General features: G+C 35.8%; 1 protein-coding gene across 4 annotated transcripts in view; it reads right to left on the reverse strand.

The window, feature by feature from the left end:
• The window catches only part of elp3 (elongator acetyltransferase complex subunit 3), a 41,167-nt gene that overhangs the window by 10,631 nt on the left and 8,353 nt on the right, over positions 1-22,183 (reverse strand). For all 4 annotated transcript variants that reach the window (XM_006625697.3, XM_015343550.2, XM_015343535.2 and 1 more), the window contains exons 8-12: positions 9,280-9,441; positions 8,610-8,736; positions 1,602-1,795; positions 538-628; positions 227-292 (exon numbers count right to left, since the gene is read on the reverse strand). In XM_006625697.3, the coding sequence (XP_006625760.1) occupies positions 227-292; positions 538-628; positions 1,602-1,795; positions 8,610-8,736; positions 9,280-9,441 (640 nt within the window). The remainder of the gene's footprint in view (positions 1-226; positions 293-537; positions 629-1,601; positions 1,796-8,609; positions 8,737-9,279; positions 9,442-22,183) is intronic.

Raw genomic sequence — 22,183 nt, forward strand, 5'->3', positions numbered from 1 at the left:
TAAAGTTTTTTTTAACATGCATGGCATTCACAAAATGATTACACAGGACTAATAAATACAGTATTGTTATTATAAGAATAACATAGTTTTTAATGTTTTATCCCTATTTCACGTTTATTACTATAAGTATGAAGTTTCTACACAAAATAATAATATTCATTAAGTATATTAAATAATTATAAGCTTAGTTCAACATTTTCTCCATCTTTAGTATAATTCTACTTACTTGGTAGGGTTTGACTTTATGATGGATTTCCTGAATGCCCACCTCTCTAGTTCTCACATCTCGACACTGTAAACAAAACAAAATTAGAAAATGACTCAAACAGAAATAGATATAAGACAGCCTAAACATCTGGAGAAAATAAAACCTTCTTTAACTGAAGATGGCCAGGATGGTTTTTGGAAACATGAACCATATTCTGGCCCTGCAGAGGATTATGGGACAGTATTTTTAATATTCTTTCTTCTGCTTGATATACATAGTAGCACAACATTGTCTGAACTCTTAGGACAGTGTGATCTCTAACGTCTCACCTCAGTGCCCATATCCTTCATTCGTGCCAGAGCCAGCTCCCTCAGGTTGCCATGTTCAACACCAGAGCTTACAAGAGGCATGGGGATGTCTCTGTGAGAGGATAGCACTGTTAGTAAGATTCAAGGTCAACAACAATCAATATTCTTACCCCACAGAAATGACCTTTCCTATCACACACAGCAAGTCACTGTGGAGAGACACCCCTTTTGAACATAGCCTTTCACAGGAAAATGTGATTCAATCAATTAACTTGACAGTGGAAATAAACGGCAACATGCTGTTTTCTAGCACTACTTGAAAGCTTATTGTGTTACTGATCCTTCCAACTATAAGAGACTATCTATCTCTTTTACATATGGCTAAGTACAAGAAATCAACTATCCATAAAATGAAATAACCAACTTTTCTGCAGATATTTAGAACAAGCAAATTTCTAAGAATGTTTTCTTTTTTTGTGTGTGTGACAATCTTATATACATATAAATAAAAACTTTCCACAATACTTGTGTTTGGAACTTCTTAATCTCGCTGGTACACTCTGGTGCTGATAGGATGCTTTCCTATTGCTGAACATTTCAGTAACTCTGTCATGATATCCTGTCATTCCATGAGCACATAAAACACCTTAAAACAGGACATATTCTAAAACAGATTACTTTTATAATTTATGTACGTATATGCCCCTTAAAACCTTGGAGTCCAGCTCATAGCTCAGTCTTTGTAGTACATTAACTTTTGTTAACTACAAGGTACATATCAAAGCAGGATTTGTCTTTGAACTTTATAAATTCAGAAACTAACACTTCAGCAGTTCCAGTATATCCTCCCTTTCAAAACTTTTGAGCTACAAAGTTATTCAATTAGATAAACATATTAAGGCTTTCTAGATTCCCAAAATGTTGTTTATGTGTTTTGAAATGTTTTTAGTATTAAAGTATTAGTTAAAGCATCCAAAATACCTTTTAAATGTTTATTTGAGAAAATAATTAGATTAACTAACCTGAATGAAAGCCAGGAGACTGAGCTCCCACTGGGCATACTTCTAACCAGAATTACAACTGACCTTTGCACCCGGTAAACGCGGGTCCAGGGTGGCACCAGAGCCAGGATGCGGGCTACCAGGTCCACCAGTGTACTGGGTGAGTAGCTCTTGTAGCGGCCGGTCTTCCACAGCTCATACAGTCCTGTGCCACGGATCACCAGTGTCGGATACAGTTTCATCCCATCCGGCCGGAACGCAGGATTCTCAAAGAACTCCTGAAGGGAAAGGAGAAATTAAAAACAAGAAGTTTAATATTTAAAAAAAACCAAAATACATCACTTGTAAAATTACACTGAAACACTTCAGAAACACAGCACATATTGACATTAGTTCAAGCAGGTCAACATATTGACATTGTTGATTTGTTGTTACAATGCTAGAACTCAATCCATTACATCTTCATGTAAGGTAATTCATGCTAGCCATGTTCCATTATTTTTGGGGGCATTTTGGGATTCACATAGTGTCTTGCTCATTCTCTAATGATGCCCTTCAGGATCATACCTCTTATTGTGATCCCTTTCCTTTCTTCCTTTTGATTATCTTTTTTTCTTTGCTTCTCTCTCACAACTCCTAACATTTACCCTCCATCGTCTCATCACATACTCTCAATTTTTTACACATTAAATCTCCCCACAAAATATCTATTACACTACAGGAATATTCACTGTGACTAGTACCTGCTCTTACTCTCTTGGATGTTTTCACATGGAATACCTTATGCACAAGGCAAGCTAGTATTCATTCATACTCTGAGGCATCCAGTTTTATCTTTCTCTCACCCTTTAAGTATCAGTCACAAAAAATATCTCACAAAATACCCCTTTCCCTCTGTCAATCTGCAGCTGTTGTTGTTATTCACAATTTTCTCCGTAACACCTGAACTCCAGTTCTCACTCTCATTTAGGGTATCAGACAGCACTTCCTTCCTACAGTACTGACTGCTCCATTATAGCACTGGTCCTAGAAACCAACAGTGCACTTCTTCACACTTAGGCCTGGCAAAACAAGTTACCACACAGCCCATTTGTCTAGCACCTGTGACACCCCTCAGTCCAGCTTCGCTATATATAGGGTTAGTCAAAACATTGTCGACAAGCATACAAAAGCATAAAAAAATCCAAACCTTCATGGCCCTGTGTGAAAAAGTGATTGCCCCCTAAACCTAATAACTGGTTGGGCCACCCTTAGCAGCAACAACTGCAATCAAGCGTTTGCGATAACTGGCAATGAGTCTTTTACAGCGCTGTGGAGGAATTTTGGCCCACTCATCTTTGCAAAATTGTTGTAATTCAGCCACATTGGAGGGTTTTCAAGCCTTAACTGCTTTTCATGCCACAACAGCTCAATTGGAGTCAGGTCAGGACTTTGACTGTGTGTTATCTTTGTCTAATATTTCAATTTGTTTGATGATCTGAAACATTTCAGTGTGACAAACATGCAAAAAAATAAGAAATCAGGAACACTGCAAACACTTTTTCACACCACTGTATGCTTGTCGACAATGTTTTGACTAACCCTATATATAGCGAAGCTGGACTGAGGGATGTCACTGGTGCTAGACAAATGGGCTGTGTGGTGAAATGCCAATTATTTCACTGGTTTTTTCTCCTCCACAGATGGCGTCACCTGTAGAGAAATCATTTTGTGTTCTCTGTTATCATGAAACAAGATTAAGCGTTTCCATGCAGCGGAAGAGAGTTATCGACAGCATTTTGACTAACCATGTTCCGTATATAGCTATCAAGCATCTTACTTAGTTTCATCGGTCAGCTATCCTATCAAATCTGTCTCTACTAGAACCCTTGTCTGGACTTAACTCTGTCTTTTGGGCAGGGCTGTTTCTGCATACCAAATACTGACACCTCCAACAAAGAAGCAGTCGGATGGATTTACTTCCCTTTGCTGTGTGCAGGCACAGATAAATTCTCTCTCTTTAGTCTACTCTCTTGTAAGTCTCATAAAGTTATCACAGACATGGCTCATTTCATAGGTGTCTTATACTCCACCAGCCCAGGGGTGTCTAGTTCTAGACTTTTTTCCAATTACTCAGCATTCATCATGGTGCAAAGATACTCTTGTGTAAGCCTATCAGTGATTTCCCAAGGCTTTAGAACATAGTATCTTTAGCGAAGTGGTCCCTTTGGCATTACAGACACCAATGAATCTGCAGGTTCATGTGAGTACTTCTTTGTTCAATTCTACTTTAGGCACTGAAGTACTTAGCAAAAAATAGGTTATTGACCTCCCAGCTGGTGTTTTCCCAGAGGAAAGAGTGCATGGACCCTATCCACATATAATGGTATGAAAGCTGAAGCCGTAAGGTGGCTGATACATAGACATTGTGGGAATAAGGTGAAGATGGGTGGGTGATTCTATTTTTGGGGTTTAACACATTTTTAAAGAACAAATAGTTCTATTAGCAGTAGATGGAAGACCTGCTTGTTGCACAAAGCTAAGGTATGCGTATACGTGATCTGACAACTGGAATCAATTTCCTGTCGTTAAACTCTGTTTATTTTTAAGTTTATTTTTAAGAACATAAAATATTTGAAAATAACACTAATATGAAGCCCACCCATTTACAACACAATATTTTTAAAATGTATTCCAAATAAATGACCCCATTAAGTGTCTTATGCACAGGTAACTTATTGTGACAAAACATTTCGGTGAGGGAAAAATAGCTTAGGTTAATGTTTAAAATTCGTATTTCTATAAAGTACGATTTTTTTCAGTATGCATTGTATGCATAAATAACCCCATTCGCAGTTTTTTAATGGAAAACGTTTATCACAGTCACTTCCTTGTGATGTCTTGCAATGATGTAAATGATAGAAGCTTCTACGTTCACAGATTGTCAAATGAATGAAGTTCACTGTGCCTCACAGAGGAAAGGCAATTTGTAATGTTGATGAACAGTAACACTCAGAGGAAAGTGTGTAAGGTAACAGCAAGAGAAAAAAACTCAGTAAATATAATAGCTCTATATTACAATTTTGCAGTTTGACTCATTCCGATTGCAGAATGAGCACAGCTAATAACATCTTTCCCTCTTCTCTCTGGACTTCTTGCCACATTTCTTCATTACCTGCTCCATTACCCTCAGATCCACCCTGCATGAGCTTGACTTAAATCCTCTTTCACTGTGTCAGTCAGAGAACGATTCCAGTTCTGCAAACAAGGTGCCTCCCAAACAAAGTTTTCTATTTTCCAAGTGAAACCTGTATTATTATTATTTCAGATTTTTGCTTCATTCTAACTCTTCACAAAAACTTGTCTTCCTTTTCGAAGTGCTCCTATGGTTTTATGCAGCCTTCATTGCACACTACCACACTAGATTGAGGGAATAGTAAGCTTTATGCAATACAGCAACTAGAGATATTTACATGGTATTTTCAGCGTAGTGACCCGTAGTGATACTGCTACAAATGGTAGGATAAAAAGTGCTGAAGACCAATATGAGGTCAAGTGCATTAAAACACAAAGAATAACAAAAATATAATTACTTTTAAAGGATATGACCTTTTTTATATTGGAACAATAACACTGTCTTGACACTACTTATGTCTGAGCATGTAGAAGCCTAACATGAACAACACCAGTTCTTCAGGGTTTAGAATCAAGAAGGTCTCTTTAAATGATCAGCAGCTGAACATCACATTAAACTGGTCCAGATAAGTCAATGATTAGCTGAATTAGGTCATTAAGAATCTAGGTGGAGTACGAAATCCCACAGACAATGAGCCTCCAGCCTCCAGGACATGTTTATGAATTGCACACACACACATACTGTATATTCATTGCTGTGAAAGGAACAATGGAGTGATTTAGCAAGTTTCTACTCTTTTCCATCACATAGAAACAATTCTATGGCCATTTTTCTTCATGCAGAAATTCATGCAATTGTCCACTGTACTAAGAAAACAGATAATCCTCTGAAGTACCTGAAGAATTTTCTATGTTGCAATATATTGCAACTTCTGAACGTATCCAAGACGTAAATGCACTGTAACAAAGGCCTGTAACAAATTGACTTTTCTTTAGATCGAATGCATTTAAGTGTTGAGGTTAGGACATGTTTAGAACAGTTACTTTCATGCTCTTTCCAGCACTATCAAGAGTAGGTTATCTTTAGCAATGTGTATAGTATAAACCACAAAATTCCCATAAAATAAATCTTCAGTAATAGCCAGTCTCTAGTACACCCCAGGCTATTGAAAATATAAACACCATGTCCATTTAAAAACTGGGTTATGTTCTTTATCCTATGTTCTGAACCCAGCTATAGTTCTAAAAGCCCAAGTCTCATTTTCTTTAATATTGTGATATATGTGATACTTGCCTTCATTAGTTATTCGTTGCCTTTTAAATTCAGATCTTTTTTTTGTTATACCCACCGAGTTATGGAATCCATGGCTGAGTGTTTTTTTTAATGTCATGGCTCACAGCTATGAATCATGCGACATCACACAGGAAAGAATAAGGAATTTCAGATACTCCTTTGACCTGCCACCCTTCTCACCACTTCTGTTTTATAAATGTTATACGTTACGTAGTCCTTTACTGGAGGTTTATCTCCGGTTGGAGATATTTGGCTTCTAAGTTTAGCAAACACTAATTCAGCATAGCATGAGGTGGTTAAGATTTCTCACTAAATAATTTCAGAATCAGGATGTGGAAGCTATAACTATGATATGTGATTTCTTTTCCTATGTACATTGTTTTAAATTTCCCTCAAAGGTTTGTACAATTACTTTCACGAAACCAGATTAATTGTGCTTTGAGGCATGACATTCTGAAAATGCTCTGAAGCACGAAGGCTAAATGTAACCAGTTACATTTAAAAGAAAAAGAATCCAAGGTGTGTAAAAAGATAAATTACTAGATGTTTTCGGCCAAGAAAATGATGTCCACAGTTCCGCAGCAAAATGATTAAGTTTCAAAGGTAAGGCTTTAAAAAGTCTCATTCATTCAAAAATATTGCATTTCAGAAATAAATACTTTAAGACAGTTGCTGATGGGAGATGCTATTACTGTACTGTCCCAGACTGTGAACAAGGAACTGGAAAAAAATCTTCTAAAAAGATCACCAGGATCTCAAAGGCAGTATAGCCTCTGACTGAGCAATAATGACAGTGCCATTACTCAACTGAGCTCTAGCACACTGATAATGGAACCATATCTTAATAGAGTGCACATCCTATAAACCTTCATCCTCAAGAAATATTGGATTGGCAGGGAACAGAAAGAGAGCGACAACAAATAAAAACTACAAAGGCTATGTGAACTTTGAACTTTTTCAAAGTGTAATGTATACGAAAAACAGTTTTGAAAAAAAAAAACACAACCTAAGATTGATAGCCAAAGCAGTTTCACAGATGCTTATCAGTTTTATCACCACCATTTACACAAAAATGAAAATGAGGCCATCATTGCTCAACATTTTCTGACAAACTCAGTGATTCTATCCAAGTGTAGATTTAAAAAGGGACAACATTTCAACTTCCACAATTCATCATGGGAACCAATTTAATGCACTGACAATTACTTGTGGAAAAAACATTTTTCATACCAGTAATGTTGTAAAACATCTATAGTTCCCCACTATCCTCAAAACTTATCTCGTTTTATCTCGTTGCTCTTCTGTGGATTTTTCCCAGATTATTCCCAGGCTATTCTTTCTTTTAAGGTGGAGACCATGAACATATAAGAATGTTAAGAAAGGCTAAAAATAAGGGGAGGCCAATTTGCAGTACATAGTATTCCAGCCATGATCTAATCAGACTACAACACATTTTAGTATATCCTCTCTTCCCTTCAGTTTTACAATTTACACATTTTATGCATCACAATTTCTTTACTGTTTTTGGTTTTGTACGTTTTCCAGATGTTTAGAGCAATGAAATTATTACAACCCTGGAGCCATGTCCCTGTTCATCACTGACAGAAGCACCATGACAACCCTTTCACCAGCTAATCACAGATGGTAAAATGTGGTTTCCCACATTGTAACGTTTTTGCTAATCTACTGATGGGTTTTCTTCTACGGTCCTATTGCTTAACTCTTTTAGTCATATCCCAAAGTCATGCTACTTTAAGGATCCAAAACCCAGTGACTCCCAGTGGGCTTCACAGCATCCTAAGGGAAGTTGTGTTGGTAAACATAACCCTGTCTCAAATCTACAATCATAACATGGAGACGATAACCCAAACCATGAACCTTAAATCTCACAAGATTACACACCAACAATACACCCAGACATAAATTAAACCACATAACACAATTATAACTTTCACCCACAACCATATAACCATATAGCCAGATCTATAATCCAGCTGTCTTTCTTTTTATCTTTCCTTTTGGGATTATTGATAACAATGTTTCCCCTCACACTAAAGCTTGTAAAAGGAAAAAACAAAACATGCAGTGTCTGACCACATGCTTTCTTCCACGCTTAAATTCAGTTGGCAACTCTTTAACTATACTGTAAAAAAAGGCACGTGTTTGGACCACAGAATTTTTTTCAAAATTGAAAAACTTTTTCCCACATTTAGGGAGCTGTTTACTAAATTACTCCGCCAGCACAAAGAAAATGGCATAGAGGAGATGGTCTCAGGCTGTCAAAGTAAATATAATACAGAAGACTATACAGACAACTCACCCCCATATCACATAACTGAACATTACTGCAGAAGTACGTTGCACACTGCTAGCATTTTGTAGTGTCCATAGCTGTTTTTTAAACCATCTACCAGTCCAGAGCTGACATAATTAAAGTCTATTTCATTGTTTTCAAAACATAAATATGCATAAATATAAATATAGAAATGCAACATATTCTGTTGGTTCAGATACTCATCTTTGTTTTATGTCTCTCCGTATTTATGTGAAAGCTAAAGGGTTTCAATACAATTCATTACCACACACACACAACACAGATCTCTAATACAACTTTCGTGAAAAAGCCACGTAACTACAGTGAGTTGAGCTACTGTATGTCCATTAAAGACTGCCCTAGTACTCACAATGAACTGCTCCACATCTCTTTCCAGCCCCACATTAGGAAGATCCGGCATCATGTGTGCCACTACTTTGAATCCAGCATCCTTGGCTAGGTGGAACGACTCACAGACAGCCCTCACTGTGTGACCCCTGCAGACAGACAGATAGACAAGGGGACAGTGAAAGACATTTATTTCCAAGTTTATTCATCCCCCTCAGTCAAAACCAAATCTAAAATTCCAATTATAATCTTAAGAACACCTACGAGAATAGTTTTATATTTAACATTACATCAAAACCTCATTTCAACAAGTTTAAATAAATTGATGTCAACATTTCTACTCTAGGGTTTGTTTTCCATTGATCATGTTAAGGTAAAAGTGTCATATTATGTGATGTGTTCAAATGACAGATAATACAAATCCCCAGAGAAACATTCAAATGTAATCATTTTGGATGAATGCCTGAAAGAGCAAATTCCAACAAAAATGAAGAATTCTGTGATGAGTGCACACTATAAATCAGACCAATTAAGTCGCTCCAATTAGATGCTTATGTTGTATGAATGCAGTTGATTGAAAAAAAGTTTTAGAACTTTATCTTGACTTGAAAGAATTTTAGCACTAAGAAGTTTAGAATGGTTTATTATTTGAGCCAGTTTTTGTGCCAGTTGCCCAGCGCCTGAGCTCTGACCTGTTAGTGTCTCTGGCCACATCTTCATACACACTCTGCACACCAATCTCCAGTCGAGTACAGCCATATGACAGCATGTCACTGAGGTGGCGCTTGAGGCAGTAGTCTGGCCGTGTCTCAATGGTAATGCCCACACACTTAGTCTTACTGCGCTCTGAGTACCTGAGGGGAAACACACTATTATGTTGGGTCTTCTAAATAAAAGAGGTACGAGTTCAAACACAAAAGGAATATCAAAAGAGTTTTTATGCTAGTAAAAAGAAGCCATTTTCCATATTATTTATTATATCCCTGGAACAGAGAAAGATCCCGAAATAAATATTTGTTTTACTCAAGAACATTTAAATTTAAACATAAATACAACTGCTTTTTAACTACTCCTATGCAATATTTTTTTACCTATTTGTACATTGATAAAAACAACCCCTTGAAGATCTATTTTTTCTTTTTTAGACATAAAAAGGTTTTATTTCTCTTATTAAAAATCTGAATGTCTGTATCTTCATGATTTATTTCTGTAACATTAAAAAAATAGAAGCCATTTATTAAAGTATCAAAATCGTCCTGACAATTTTCCACAACATTGTTTTCAAATAATTTGTGTAGTTGTTCAAAAATTCCTATCCTCTTAATAGAAGCCACTATATAAATCTAACAAGACAAAAATACCTTTGAGGTTAGAAGAAAAAATTCTAACTGTAAAATGAGCACTGTTGTAACCTAGTCAAGTTGCAAAACAAAAGATAGAGAATAATTAATAATAATGTAATACTGGCACCTGAATTTTCAATATATCAATTTTGAAGGCTTAAGGAAGTAGTCATCTAGTTAAATGAATAACAAACTAGAAACTTCAATTATTCTAATTGAACTGCAATTTGTGACTCAAACATTGAATGGCAAACAAGACTAATTGCCCCCCCCCCCAAAAAAAAAATAGCAGAGATAGCAGAAGACTACATTATGGATTGAAGAAAGAATTCTTGCTCTGTAATCACAGTATTTTCTTTGAGGTGTCATTTATTAACTGTTTTAACTGTTCCATATCCCTTCAAGGAGCAAACTGAATTTACAGGAAATTTTGAAAATACTTTTCTCGGCCTGAGAGGTCTACCCCCCTCCATCCTTCTACTCTGCTCTTTCAGATCCTCTTCCTATCTGGTCCCTATCACGTCACTAATCCCTAACTCTGGGAGAACCAGATAACCCGCCAGCTTCTGAGTCTATTGCTGGATGAGTCATGCTGTGATCATACACCTCATTCCCACTGGCAACAGAAAAGTAAAGAAGGAAGCTTTCTCCTTGAAATGTTGCTGACCCAGAATGTTCTCTTCTATTTTTGCTTTTCTGATATAATTCACAATATTCTCCAAGGCCTGCTGCCCATTGTAATAAGGCGGTCAGTAACAAAAAAGAAGCAACTCTCAACAAGGAAACAAAAGTTTAAAACCTCTTACAACATCTGAAACTCAGATGAATATTTCAGGATAAAGGAAGATGAAGTAAAGCGAGAAAGCAAATGTGATAAATAAACTCTCTTTTAACTCTTCACTTTAGTCCACATATAACAACAACATGAATATATTTTTTATTGATTCTGGAGTACAATACCTCCTGTATGTAGTGTAGCATGTTCCCACATGTTTTCACAAGAATTTCCTCCCATCTCCCAAAGTTGAACATACCATGATACGTTGACATGTAAGATTACACAGGGCGAAAAGGTGATAAAAGGTGACTGAACACAAAACTGATCAGGAATTAAAAGGTATGTTTGAAACAAACAAAAAATGAAATTAGCTTGAAAAGTAACTGTTATAAGCTTTAATGAGTCTTTTTTGCTTACATAACACTTTAAATTAAAATTATATACTGAGAAAATATAAAGAAATGTTGACCCTAGTGCTTATAAAGCCACTATCCTGTCTGTTCATAATGGCTTCTGGGAGGTGGTAGTATTACGAAAACTCCACTCTGCCAGAGCCAATACCTTGGGAAAACCAAAATCAATGGTTGTTTTTGCTTGAAAATATAAATATTTGTTGTTTTGCTAATGAAAGGAATGTGCAAAGTTTCTAAATAAACTATACCTTTTAGAAAGGTACTGTTTAGAAGAGGAGCTTCAACAACCTGTGGATGAGATCTACAACCCACCATGTAACAACTGCTGTTGACTAAATTCACATTCAGGTTAAGAACTGTTTCTTTTTTCCTTATTTTTTTCCTGTTTTTGCTATGGTAATTTAAAGAAACATAGGGCGGAAATTTGGTGTAAATAGCAAACCTTGTGTAAACCTTGTAAATAAACCTTGTGTAATAGCAAACAACTGCATCAGTTAGCACTTGTTTAGGAATCATCTGTGTGAGACTGTTATACTGAAAGAAAACTGTTGACTTACAGCAAAAAAAACTTTCCTAGTACAAGAATTTCTCAAGTTACATGATCTTAATTTGTGAGATACAAAAATACAGATTTGAGGTCACCTTAGCACACTTGTGCTAGCATAAGTAAACTTAACACAGTGTTTGAGGCAATATACTGTACACTGTGCACACCTAGTTTGCACTATGCAGCTGAGCTCTCTTTGTCTCCGTTTTTTGCTGCTACTGCTCATCTTTAATCATCGCACTCTAAACTAAACAAAACCATAGAAAATCATCTTAGTTTCATGGTTGTTTCAACGATTGCTTATACTGAAAATCTAAAATATAATCAATAAAATCTACTGTGTAAAATAAATCTTTACACTGACATTCATGCACAGAATTTAATAAAGCATTAATGTATATTTAAAAGACTACTAGTACTATTCATACAAATATTTTGTTCCATTTTTAGGTTATATACACTTACAGTGTAAAAAAGAAAGATGCAGACAATTCTATGGACACTATTCTTCAAATTCTGCTCACTGCCCACCATGTACAAAGGCCTTCCCTTCACATTTTACATGAAACTGATAAACATCAACAATCAATTAGCTTAAAAATCAACTTTTAGCCCGACTACATAAACGTCTTATTTTTATTTAAAAACTTGCAAACTTTGTAGTCATATGTAACTCATAAGATGTGCGAATTAAACTATTCTTTAGTGTAAACATTAATGTATTGTCTATTGTCAACACTTTATTTGGTTTAGTTTTATATTAATCAAATTTGGGATCTACTTGTCTTTGATATAGTTGTTAACCTACCTTAAATCTGTATATGTTCTGGTAAAGTCTTTATGTATATAGAAATTGTAGGACAAAAAAAAGCATAAATAAGTATAATTGTTTTGTTTCACTGTATGCTGTGCTCCAGCTCCCAGTTTTGCTTTTACTAGATGAAGTTAATTATGCTTGTTCACACATTTGAATAAAACACTCTTCATACATTTTTCTGGTACACTTTTTTTTTTGTTGTTATATATAAAGATAGTGTAGAACATCTACATCACAGTTTACCAAATTACCGAAATGTGCAAGATATTTATATAGATTTTTGCAAGATAAAATGTGTCCAAGATTACTAACATTAAATATGGTGCTGATTAAAGTTCTGTTGCAATTAAAACTATTAGCCATCCCACTTATAACTAACTGAACATCACATTACTTAATAAAACTGGCTATGTTTCTGAACAGGGACCTCTGAAGAACTTAAAATAAGAAATAATTTTGCATAATTTAGTTAATACCACCCAACCTGTTTTAGTTGTATAATAAAAGTGAAGAAAACAAAATGAAGAACCAGCACACTGATGGGAATCAAGCACTGTATACTGGGGATACTTCAGAAATCAATATGACATCCTACTGATGCTGTTCACTTTCTCCAGTGGGCCAAACACAGACTCCGCTCACATTTCTGGTATCCCCAGTCTGCAGTAGTGCTTGTCCATTTATGTGGAGTTACTGCACCCACAAGCTATATTTAACCAATCCAATACCACCAATAAGAATTTACAAATAATTAGTTTTACAAATCATTAGAAATGTTTGAACGTTATAATAGGAGAGGGAATAAGCATTGCTATATTTACTACCACTAAGGACATTTCAATCTCACCACAAATGGATCTCCTTTTCCATTAGAATGAAATTGAGATTGGTAACTAAAATAATTCAAGTATTATTAGACAGCTTCAGAATAAAGGTAAGAATATTATCACAATTACAGAATGTAATGTTATGGGTTTGTGGTGACCTTTATCTTCTGGTTTCAGATAGTAACATGACATAAAAATAACACAAGAAAATAAATCCTATTTCAAGGATAGTTTTTGGTGGGGGGTAGTGCTACTTTTTAAGTTCGTAACTTGTTTTTACAAAAAAATAAAATTCACTCTGTTCACTCTGACACAAATTTCTAAGCCACAACCAAAGGCATACCAGACACTCTGCTCATGCTTCTGAAAAAGACAGTGTGCTTGATTCCTCAGGTTCTCCTCCGCCCCTGTCCCCTGTCACAGGCACAGATAAGATATGTGCCTGGAATCGAACATGCCCTGGGAGAGAGGTGGGCTGCTCTGCCTGATTAACAGCCAGAGCAATTAAACTTATCGTGTCATCTAAATGAACTGGCAGATCAGCTGGCATTGATAAGCGGCCACCACCTTCACTTCAGCTGCACGTCTCCTCGGTAATCCAGGAGACCTCTTCCACAGAATATTACCTATTATCGCAGAAACTGAAATCCCAGATGGCTTTCCAGTCTCATAACAACTTCAGCTAATCTCAAATAAAGGGTAGGATGAATAGCATGAATAATAACATAAAGCCCCTTTATATACTTCTACGCCCACTTCTTAAAAAAAATGTACTAAGTCATTAATCGATTTTATCAGGCATTTAATGTAATTCTCCTAGGAGCTGCTCTGTAAAAGTATATAGTGAGGCAAACAAGAATCAGCTTAACCAGTGGGAAAGGTCTGGGTAGTGTGTGTATTGTATATATACAGTATATAAATACATATAAAGTTATAAGCAGAAGTTAATTCCATGTTCAAAATTAAAAATAAGAAAAAATAACATTCTAGTTATGGTGCATTTTTTATGTATGCCATCTATAGAAGTCAGCACCACCTTCATCTCAACTGCGCTCCACGGGCCAAAACTGTTGTTCTCCCTACTAATCTCTACCTCTGCTTGTTGTTTTGCAGGTCACACACTTACTCGAAATTCCATTTGAACCACCATGTGTAAATGTACATACCGTTCTGCCCGTGATATATATAAATAATACAGAAATATACACTCTTATGTGAAAAGCTTAATGTTTGGCTACAATATGGAAGGATCTAAAGTGAGCTGTTCATGCAAAGAAACCCTTACCTAGCACTAGCAACAAGCAGTTCTGCAAGGAAGCATGAACCAAAATTCATAAAAGTCAAAGAGGCTGCTAAACCGGTACAGGAAAATGTCTAATTGAAGCCATTGCTACTCAAGGTGGTCTAATCTAAGGGTTCACATACTTAATAACATGGTCACATTTACTATTGGATTTTATTGGTAATTAATCCACATATATAATATATTATACCCACCTGAACTACTATAATATATTATGTCTTTAAGTTATGTTTAATCAGGTTATCTTTTATTTATGAAGACTTCTTTCATGAAGGAACAATCAGTGAAGAATTCAAGGGCCAAAATCCAAGTTCCATACAGGTCACAGATGTATCTCTATTCTAAATCTACTGTACTGTAGGTAAACTAAAACAGTATAAAATATGTTGTTCTTCAAGCATAATACAAGATACAGTAAATGTAGGGACAAAGCAAACATTACTGCATTATCTAAATAGGTAATTCCTAGCAAGATTATGCGATTAGGAAGAATAATTGGAGTTATGCCACTGTAAACTAAATAAAAGTGTGTTACAAACTCTACTGTGATGTTTAGATACTTTTTGGGCATATCCGAATTTAACAGATTTACTCCCAGTTGCGCAAAGCACCGGCCTTTGTGCCCATAAGACACTCCAGTTTGCTCAGTGCATAAAGAAATGACAGAGAACACTGCCCCTGGTCATCATTATAGTGCGAAAAGAATGGTCTCAACTCACACAAAAACTGAAGCTGAACATTAATAGATGAAGCTCTAGGCTGGAGCAGGCAGATACAGTAGCAGTGCTGCAGGTGAATCCACAGCACAGCAGAGACTTCAAAGCCTGCCCTTTCAGAAGAGAGTGAGCTTGATCAGATCGCAGGTCACAGCCAGAGGTCGATTTAAGCACTTGATGGGCCAGTGGGGTAGAACCCTTATACTCCACTGCTCCATTTTCATCATAAATGTCACATGGGCTCTTCAAAACAGCACAATAGTCTCTTCTTTAAAAATATTAAACATAAAAATAAAAAAACAAGACCACAACCTGCAAAATATACCATTGAGTTTCATGATAAGCAATTTTAACTTAAATATCTGCAGTCAAAGACATATTGTTCTTTTTTATTGACAATATTGATTTTGTGGAATAACAGTTGATTTTTGAAAGCCTCTGACCCAAATTGAGCAGCCTTAACAAGGAAGTAAAACGGTATTTGACAAAAAAGAAGCATCTGGCAAAAAGAACACATCGTAACACACAGCAAAAACGCTCATTCATCTCTGTATGAGGATAAATCAAGAAAGCAAAATGTACTATTTATGAAAGACAGCTGCCCTATTGTAGAGTGCACCATCACAGTAGCAAGAATGTTTTTTGCTCATTGTGGCTTTCTAAAAGTGTGATATGCTAAGCTAATTTCTAATATGACACAAAGTGCACATTGAAAAAATACTCATAAGTACCATGTGAATGATTTTGAAAAAGGTTGACAAGTGTATGTGATGAGCAATGACCTAAGCAAAGTGTTTCTGCTGCTGGAGAGGACCATGTGCCCAAGACTGATAATGTAGGATATCTGCACAAATTAAATCACAATACAGCAGTAAACGGCAGTGTTTTATATAGTACTTCGATCACTGTTACCAATCCCTGGCTGAAACAAGTGGTTTAAAAAAGGGAGAACAAATTGCTAAAAAAACACAAAATAGTTCTCCAAATAATATTCTGTTGTGTTTTAAACCCAAAATTGTGCATTTTTGTACGTACCATCAACAGAGATAAAACATTTGGGGATAATTAAAATAGTTAATGGGCATTTGCATTACAGTTTGGCACATGAAGGAAACTCATCAATGATGACAAAAACTCAAAATGGCTATTATTAGCTTTCCTTGCACCATGCGTGTTGAATGTTGCGAGAAACTTGGGAAATGTAGAGAGAAATATAAAAACAACAGACATTCGGCACAGCCTTTTACGATGCTGAACAAATTCTCTCTTTGTACAGCCTCTTTTAGGCCTCAACACCATTGAGGTTGATGTATAAAGTATAAAAAAGGCCATTTCCTTCTTTATTCATAACATCTCAAACATACCAGATTTTAAATATTTTAAACATACTACACTTTAACCATTTATACAATACTTTACCCAAGTTAAATGGCATTGTGTTGAACTTCAGGAACGAAGAGACATGTTCACTGAGGCACAACAATTTTATGTAGGTTTTTGCAACTCTGTGAATTTAAAGTTTGATAAATCAAGGCGCTCTGCTTCATCACTGGCGTTATGTCCAGTTTTGAACTGACACACACTTGGGTGAAAGGCAGCAGCGCTCGCACCACCTGCTGGCCATTAACTAAAACAGCAGTCGGTTCACACCAAAAAAAAAAACTAAATTAATAGAAACTGAACATGACAAAAAATTGATTTCAGCAGTGTGTATTATGCATAATTACCTTTACTTGGGATATGGTCTCTTTCAGCTTGGCAAAATAAAGACAGTTATTTTGGTATGGGTATGGTTTTTTGGGTCCTTTAAGCACGAGGTATTGCATAAGTTATTTTGTAGAGTATTTTCAATGATTTAAAAACAAACTTCTGAACCTTTGAATTTGAACTACCTCACATTGACTGTGTGTGAATCTGCAAAGGCATACAGGCACAAAGCAAGAAGAAATTTTGGTCTGGCTTCATGTTTATGTTTTCTAGTGTTCTAGTTTTACAACATGATGGTGACTGTAAGCCGGAGCCTGTTTTTTCACAATTAAGTTTAAAAAGACAAGACTGCATCCTTTCTGTCTTTTCTAGGTGGAGGATCTCTTTTCAAAACTAATTATCATTAAGGACACTATTTTAAATCTAAAATTACAATGCAATTTAAAGCAATTACTAATGCTAAAATGTTAACTGTAGAGATGCAAGTCTGAAGACACACCATCACAAGTATTGTCCACAAAACAGATTTCCACTGATTCTGTTACTAGAATCATGTGAAATCATCTGCCAATTCTGTTACCGATCCCTGGCTGAAATAAGTGGTTTAAAAAATGGAGAACAAATTGCTAAAAGCCCTTTTTCCAAAGCCCGTCTCTGCAATACTTTTGACAAGACCTTTTTCAGATACACAAAGTCAATCCAATCCAGCAAAATTACAAAAGACCACAGAAATGTTATATGTTTAACAGGAAAACAAATGTAACCTGAAAGTAATACCACTGTATGCTATCTAGTCTAATGATACTGTTTGTTTTCAGCTGCAATTTCACAAAAACTGAGATTCTTAAAATATTGTACTGCCATTAGAAACAGAGTTCTAATAATCATCACCTTGTCAGACTTTTCACAAGATCTCAAGTCCACGTAAAATAATTAAGTATAATGAGCACTTCAATCCCCAAAATCCCCACCCCCCTCACAAACTTAACTGAAGGAGATTCTGATAAAAGAATAAGTACTGCACTGAAAATATATCGGAATCTTGTAGAATACATACTTAAACCTGTTCCACCTCTGATTTCTGCTCACAGAGGCTCAACAGCTTATATGATAGGGGTCCTATAATTCTATCAGTGAGCATACTGTAGATATCAAGTTGTTCACTGCACTGTAAAACAGTATTTCTTACTGTACACTGAAAGAGATTCACATAGAGTCCTGAGTCGATTCAAATTCATTCTTTTAATTCTTCAATCCAAGACCACCTATGTGGACCCAAATCGGAACATTTACCAGCAAGAAATATCGCATTTAGGATCATTATTCTAATAATCAAATCAGAGGACAGATCTATTCAGATCAATTGGAGGTCTGCAAAAACTAAATTCATGCTGTGCGGAAATCCATCTATAAATGACCTATGTGACATAACAATTCATATTCCTGCAGTGAGCAGTCAACATGGATGTACAAACTAGTACCAGTAAAAACCATGAATCTACTCTCCATTGAGCAGGTTTCCCATAAGCACTAAGGCAACTCTCAACCTTTGACCTGGGATGACATTAACAAGCCATACACCATCCACAAATTACCAAAACAATGACAGTTCCAAAGCATTAAGTTGACACCTGCCCTTCTATTAAACTGTCTGCAAATTAAGCTGATGACAGCAAAAAGACGAGTACAGTGTTAAATGCTCTCCACTCATAGGGACAGCACTTTCACTGTTAGAAGAAAGGCTAAGTACTTATCTCAAATTAACAGATGGTAAAAAAACTGATAACAGAGAAATAAAGAATCGTGGACATGACTGATTTCTATTTCCAGCTGTTTCAGAACTAAACCTGTTGAAGGAGGGAAAGATATACTGTGAGGCACTGCTATTTACACAGGTTGCCCTGCAATGACAACCAAGGAGTTGTATATAACCTATGTCTTTAACCCATTTGCTGTATACTAAAACAAAGAATATCAAAGTTACCCACTGGAAGCATGACTGAGTGCTGAATAAGCCCAAAAATATATCACTACTGGTAATTACTCAAGTGCTCACCAAGATAGAAATTAAAACATGCCTCATATGGCACAAAGAAAGGTTTATATTTAATAGTACTAACATAGAAGAGGCAGACGTGTTTTGGGTACTAGAAGCACCCATGTTTAACAAACACTAGTGATGCCTAACTGTATCCTGCGAATTGCAATTGTACTTAAGAAAGCAACAAATGTTACTGATAAGCCACTGACAACACTACTACAGCAGACAGGAACGTTCTCATGGACTGAAGAATTGCCAATGGAGCGCCCATTCATAAAAAGGCGACAGAACTAAAAATGTAGACCAATAAGTTTGAATTCCATGTGCAGCTGTGCAAACATGAACTAGAAATAAACTATATTAGCACATACTTGGAAATAATATCCTAGGAAATAATCAACATTGAGTTAGATAAAGCACGTGCTTAACTTGTCAGAATTCTTCAAGCAAGCAAAAGTAGTAATGGATTCAAACCGACCATATAATAAGGTAAATTTAGTTTTTCAGAAGGCATTTGATAAAGCTCCTTATAAAATATTGTAAGATTACAGACTGGAAGCATTCAGGTAAATATGTGTATTGTGATTCATATCTGGTTCATTTATATGAAATGGTATACAGATAAGGGCAAATGCTCAAACTGAAGTCATATAATAAGCACAGTACCACAGGGATCTGTACTAGGACCCTGATTTCACTTTATGACCTCATTTAAAACACAACATACAATCCTGTATCCAATATACACAAAATATATTTTTTCCCTGGAATCATTACAGAGAAGGACAATCAGATAATCAGATACATTCCCAGTCTTAAAGGAATGACCTACACCGATAGACTAAAAGAACTGACACTTTTTAGTCTTCAATAGTGATAAGTACAAGAGAATGTGTTTCAGATATGAACAAAATCACTGCAATAGTGTTCTTCAGAATCAAATGAGAAGCACAAGCCAGTGGACATGGATGGTTAGTGCACATGGATAACTCAGATAAAAAAATGTGTTATGTCACCTCATTTTTCAATACTTTAAACGAGGAAAAATCTTCTTGAGTACATAAATACCTCCATATTACTGCATATCAAAACACTAAAACCTGCAAATTGCAAATTCCCAAACACAGCACATCAACGTGATTTTTCATTGAACCAGAAACAGATTTGAAAAGAAAGCTGACTTCAAATGACGTATTTACACTTTTGCACTAGTGACTGAGTTAAAAGTTTTGATTTTATCTGGGAAGTAGTCTGTGTCTATTTAAAACAGAGCTTGAGATATTTCATGGGTATGTTTCTAAAGAGATAAAGCGGCTTTGACCGCCTAGGTGACAAACCAACTTTGTTCAGCCTAATAAAGTCTAGCAATTACTCTGTAACAACAGTGAAAACCTATCAGCTGGAATGACAGGATGGTATGCTGTTCTACAAAATAGGTAGAAACAGCCAATAAAAAAGTGTTTAATGATCCCCTTAATAGCAATCAGTTTTCTTTACTTATCCATCCAATCAGAGAAACAAATGGGGAAATGCTCCAAAGATTGCAGCGTTTGCACTTTGAGGGGAAAAAAGCACAACGCTGCCTGTCATTCTGAAGTACCATGCAATTTCCTGGTCAAAGTTGCTACAGCAGCAATAAAAACGTATTAACTTCTCTAATGCATTCTTTTTGTGACAAATTTACCCTCAGACTCAGTGAAGACCCTTGGCTTGCTGACAATGACAATATTCAGATTAAAAGAACAAGCTGCAGTGATCTGAAAAATATACCAGTTCACTTCCCCATAAGTTACTTCTGTTCTTTAAATACAATACCTATAACTTTAATACTCAGTAGTCACTTTTCTTTTTCAGTCAAGCTTTGAATTTTTACTCCCTTTTCAAAACAGTGTCTCATTCGTTGTGTTCATTGTGTTCAGTGCAGGCAGCATGTTTCCCTCACATGTACCATTTGAGCCCAGTGGAGAACAAGGTCATTGCTTTTGCTGTTTATTATTGCCTACCTCCTTGTACTGGTAACACAGCAATAATTAATAATTATTTCAGGGTAGTTATTTTTTAAAATACAGGAACGCCAGTGTACATCCAAACATCCAAAAAACATCCAAAAGCAGTGTGCAAATAAGGTTTACTACTACATGAAATGGGATGAGACTGGACAGATCTGGAGAAAAATATTACAGCACTGGTAACAACAGCAGAAAAAATTAGAGCAGATATAACAATGGGGAACTAATTAATCAGGAGGAAGCTCAAAATCGCACCATCAGAATCATATATTTTGCTGTGAGCAGGCAATTTTATTATAATCATTGACAAAGATTTCACCATGATGAGTCGCTTGGATTCCTCACTGGTTACAGATGAATACACAAACTTCAGTTAGACTGAAAACATCTGAGTAATGCACTTCAAGAACTTCAACTTTACTTATACTACAACTCAACTTATAAGCATAAACCAATATATGTACACCTATCAACCAACAATATGTCCTTATATATCCTTATTCAGATACTCATACATAACTTCCCTTTACCAATCATTCTGACAGTGTGTTACTCATTCATGTTTAGAGCTGCAAAACACGACAGGTGCACCTTAATGCTGTTAAGTTCTTTTCAGGATCAGTAATATCTTAGGACGTACAATACTGCCAACATAATTTGAATGTATAACAAATGAAATTTTAGCAAAATCAATGCAAATAAAAGAATGCTTTCCAGTTGGTGAGTAACAATGCACGTTACTAAGTCTGGTCCATAGTCAATAATTCTACTTTGAGACACTTTAGATCTTATAAACTAAGGGTATGTTCACGGAATAAATTAAGAACATCAATTTCCCCATCTATTTTAGGTACCTTATACAATCCTCTAGTACCCTTCTTCTCTTTACTCCAGTAATTCTTGCACAAGCTTCATAAATTCAGTATACTTTGTATTAAACCTCAACTCAGACAAATTTAATAAATTTCACTTTGAATTGCCTCCAGAATTTCTATTGACTGATCATTGCACCTGCATTCTGTTGCTAAGAACCACATGACTAATAGTTAACTGATCCAAGGATCTAATCCAACCGTTTCTTGAAAGAGACGACTA

Source organism: Lepisosteus oculatus, chromosome 2 (assembly GCF_040954835.1).
Source record: "Lepisosteus oculatus isolate fLepOcu1 chromosome 2, fLepOcu1.hap2, whole genome shotgun sequence".
Classification (NCBI taxonomy): domain Eukaryota; kingdom Metazoa; phylum Chordata; class Actinopteri; order Semionotiformes; family Lepisosteidae; genus Lepisosteus; species Lepisosteus oculatus.